Source organism: Drechmeria coniospora, chromosome 01, assembly GCF_001625195.1.
Source record: "Drechmeria coniospora strain ARSEF 6962 chromosome 01, whole genome shotgun sequence".
NCBI lineage: Eukaryota > Fungi > Ascomycota > Sordariomycetes > Hypocreales > Ophiocordycipitaceae > Drechmeria > Drechmeria coniospora.
Genome location: NC_054389.1, coordinates 3,291,545 through 3,295,992, shown reverse-complemented (window position 1 = coordinate 3,295,992; position 4,448 = coordinate 3,291,545). Strand labels below are relative to the sequence as shown.

Genomic DNA, 4,448 nt, shown 5'->3' with positions numbered 1-4,448 from the left:
TTTAGGAACTTAAATAGCTAAATAGTCTATTTACTAAAATAAGTAAAGGTCTCTAAAAACCTATTTTACTATATAATAATAATAATAAATCTATTTTTAATACTAATAATTCTAATTAGTATAACTAAACAAAGTATATATTACTAAAGTTTTAGTATATTTAGTAAAAAGTAACTAATAGCCTAGCTAAAATTAGCTACCTAAATACTAAGTCTATACCTAGTGTGTTTTTGGGCTTCGAAGTTAGCCGCCTTATTGTTAATTAGGGTGCCCGTCTTGGGGGGGGCTGACTTACTCCGTAGGCCGCACCAAGCGCTTAGCAACGGGTGGTTTGCTGTCGATGAGTGCATTCATTACCCACCCACCTTCTAACTCCATTGCCATTTGTAGGTATTGTACATGTATTTCGCCGCCCTATTAAGGGTTTCCGTTATCCCTATCACGAACATTATAAACACTCATGACAGTTCTGTTTGCGAACGTTGCAGATGACAATGTCGGTTAGCTCACTCAGCATTTTACCGCGTCAGACGCTGGACGAGGAGGCGAGAGCTGAAGTGGATGTTCTCAACTCGCGCCTTGATAAGACGACTCAGCTCACCAGGAAAATCCAAACTTGCCTAGGCCGCCTCGAGGCGTCGGGTCATAGCGTAAACGAGGTTGCTGGTCCCCTAAGTGGCGAGACAAGGAGGCTACAATTACTGGAAAATAGTAAGTTTCTGCCCATCGGATCCAAGTTGCTGTGGCACAGTTCCCTCGCTAGTTGCTCAGCCGCCATGCAGACGTTGATGCCGTGCTTTCTGCCATCGGACGACTTCGACACCCCGCCGACAGCAAGGACGACGAGGAGCTGATCATTCGCGCTGGCCCTGACAAGGCTGGTCTATCTAATTATCTGGCTTCGATAAAACGCCTTGGCAAAGCTTTTGCCGACATGCAGGCCTCAAATTTGCGTGCAAACCAACAATCACTAACCGAATTAGTCCACCTCATCAAGTCGGGAAATACACAGCTCGAATTCTACTTCGACAAGTTGCTGCGTGGCGAGACACCTCCCTCCATCGAGCCTCTTCATTACATAACCAAAGAAATGGCGTTTCCTCCCTTGTCACGGGACAAGACGTCTCGCCTCAGCGTCATCTGTTCGTATCTAGCCTCCGCACAGCAGGGCTATGAGACGTCCCCTGCTAAAGTATATGCCGATGTTCGAGGGCCTTATTTGTCCGGTTCTTTGGTGAATTTAGCTGCCGCCAGTGTCAGCACGGCTAAGAAAAAGAATCCTGGCGCCGTTTATCGAGCTGGTACGAATGGGATAAGCACATATGCCCAGGCGATGGAAGGCATGTTCCTGTCCGAATATGACAGCATTTGTAGCATATTCCCCCCGGATGATAGGGGTAATGTGCTTCAAGCGACATGCCAGCCTGCGTTGAACGAACTTGCACGGACCATCCGGGAACTAAACTCGCACATAAAGGCCCATCTTTCGACTGATTGCTATCTAGCGTATGAAGTCACTGAGATACTCACAGTATTGGCTGGAAATCTGGACACGAAAACAGGTAATCTCAAGACGTCGTTCGCGGCGGCTCTGCGGCCCGTTCGCGAGACAGCTAAGTTATCTCTGTCCGAGTTACTCGATGAAACTAGACGAGAAGTTGGTGGTCTGCAGGCCCTTCCTTCTGATGGTGCAACTATTCCTCTAGTTTCGAGAATCATGCAGCGTCTGCAAGCCATGGCTGAGTTCTTGCGACCGATCTCAGGCATTATGATATCTATCGGTGATGGTGGATGGAGAACAACCGCATCGCCAGCTGGCCGCTCCATCGATGCCATTCCAAACCTTGCGTCATTTGATGTTGGCGCAGATGGAAAGGCTATTTTCGCGCATTATTGCCTCGACACCATCGATACTTTTCTCTCAACTTTAGAGCAAAAAGCGCGAACAATGCTGAGGGGCAGATCAGTCGTTGGGGTATTAGTTGCCAACTGCGTTGTCATCATTGAACGCGCGATACGAGATACGGATCTTCGCTCACTTCTAGAGTTACGCCTTGAGTTCCTCGAGCAATGGAGAAAGAAGGCTACCGCATCATACACGGACATATGCAAGGACCTTTCCGTGTATTTGTTTGATACCATTCATACAAACCGCACTCAGCGTCCGACATCAGGACCGGCCGACTCTGCTTCTGTTGTGAAGGGATTGAGCAGCAAAGACAAGGACAAAATCAAAGAGAAGTTCTCACAATTCAACAACGCATTCGATGACATGGTCTCTAAACACCGATCGTATAATATGGAGAGAGAGGTGCGCTCTATGTTTGGAGAAGACATCCGCCAAAAGCTGCAGCCTCTTTACGACCGTTTCTGGGACCGTTACCATGAAATCGACAAAGGCAAAGGAAAATATGTGAAGTATGACAAGTCTGCTATTTCCGCTGTGTTTCTTAGCCTGGCTTCTTGAGCATTGTATAGTGAATATGTAAATCATAGGGTGGTAGTAAAATGTATTAATATTATCTGTAATACTAAATGCAAGAATACTAATATAATTATGTTTAATTATAAACTTACTACGTATATTAAAGAGTTTCTGGAGTTAATACGTATAATATACTATAGCTATATAATATATAAGCAATACTATTATTGTATTTATAAATTAATTAAGTTAAGTATAAGTACAAATAAGAATTGTATTATATATTAGTTATAAATAAGAAGCTGCTTGCAGTTATTTGTTATTAATATAAAGTATAATATTTTAGAGTTACTAGCTTATTAATATATTTTCTTACATATACTTATGTAAAGTATATAGCTAGGTACAAGGGTAAGTCAGCCCCCCCTAAGACGGGTATACCCTAAGATAAGTACTCTACTTAGCTCCTTTATACAAATTAACTTACTATTTTATAACTGTATTTTTTCGTATAATTTAACTATAATTAATTATAAAAATATACTTTTAGTATCCCCTATACCTAGGCTATTTACCTATACTAATTAAACATACTATTTTATAACTGCATTGTTTTTGTATAATTTAACTATAATTAATTATAAAAATATACTTTTAGTATCCCTTATACCTAGGCTATTTACCTATACTAATTAAACTTACTATTTTATAACCGCATTTTTTCGTATAATTTAACTATAATTAATTATAAAAATATACTTTTAGTATTCCCTATACCTAGGCTATTTACCTATACTAAAAAAATAGTCCAAATAGCTCTTAATACTATTTAAAATGGGCTACTATAGCTATAAGCTGCTTATTAATATGGAGTTATATACTAAATACTCTAATACTAATTATATAGTAGCCTTTTAATTAAAAATATAAAATAAATATTATAGGAGCTTTCTAAGGATTAAGAAATATATTTACGTAATTGGGTTCTTACCTAAGGTGTATTAGTATTACAATACGGACTAGTAAGAAGGTAGTATATATAAAGATTATAGAATTTTCAAACTAAGGAGGAAGAAAAGAAAAATAAAATAATAAGTATAGGGAGGAAGAGGCTATATATATAAGTAGTCCGCGCATTATATAATAACGAGTATAGGGTAGGCTAGAAAATAGTACAATATATAATATTATTACAATTAGGGCTACTACCCTTATATTAATAATTAAAGGTCTTTACTAACTGTGTTCTTATTGCTAAAGGCGACCTTTAACCTTTTGGTAAAAATTAAATTAAAGGTTTCTTATACTAGAACTCAAAAGTTAGTATAGTATAAGGTAAGTCTATTAAATGCATATATTTAAATAGAGCCTTTATTCTTTAAATTAAGTCTTCGTCCTAATTACTAAAACTATCGGCCTTATAGGCTATTTTACCCTAATATTAATAAAATATAGATAAAATAGGAATTCTAAAGGGCCTTAGTAATAATAGCCTAATTATAGGGAGATTAAAGAAGAAAATATAATTAAGAAAGCAACTTAGATTATATTATTAGACTATAATTATAAAATGCGTTTTACTTTAGGTTAGGCCCTAATACTACTGATTTTCTTTAAGGGTAAGGACCTTAAATACTAATAGTTTCCTAAGGAATTAGCCCTATATAACTAATAGTGCTTTATAGCAATAAATAAGGGCTAGACTAATAATAATATTGTATTAAAGTAACTAAAAGAGGTTTTTATTCCTAGGACTAAAGTATTACAAATTAATAAATAGCTTCTTATTATTAATGGATATAAAAGTTATATAACTAATAATTTTATATATAAATGCTTTAAAAATAGTATTTTCCTTGTTTTCTTACTAATATATATAATATATATCCTTTAGCCTCTTAATATATTATATTTTTACTAATTAAAGTAGCTTACCGCTAGGTAATTAAAGGTATTATATTTTTAGTTAGTAGCTAAGATATAATACTAATTAGTAAGGCCTAAATAATAGGTCTTATAGAAT

The 4,448-nt window shown here is 36.7% G+C and overlaps 1 protein-coding gene across 1 annotated transcript; it reads left to right on the top strand.

Moving 5' to 3' along the window:
* Positions 1-494: 494 nt before the first annotated feature.
* Positions 495-2,467, top strand: DCS_00792 (uncharacterized protein; the record flags this gene model as incomplete). The annotated part of the gene is made up of 3 exons (XM_040798127.1): positions 495-711; positions 783-1,192; positions 2,048-2,467. The coding sequence occupies 3 exons, from the start codon at positions 495-497 to the stop codon at positions 2,465-2,467; spliced, it is 1,047 nt and encodes a 348-aa protein (XP_040659010.1).
* Between the last annotated feature and the right edge of the window lie 1,981 nt (positions 2,468-4,448).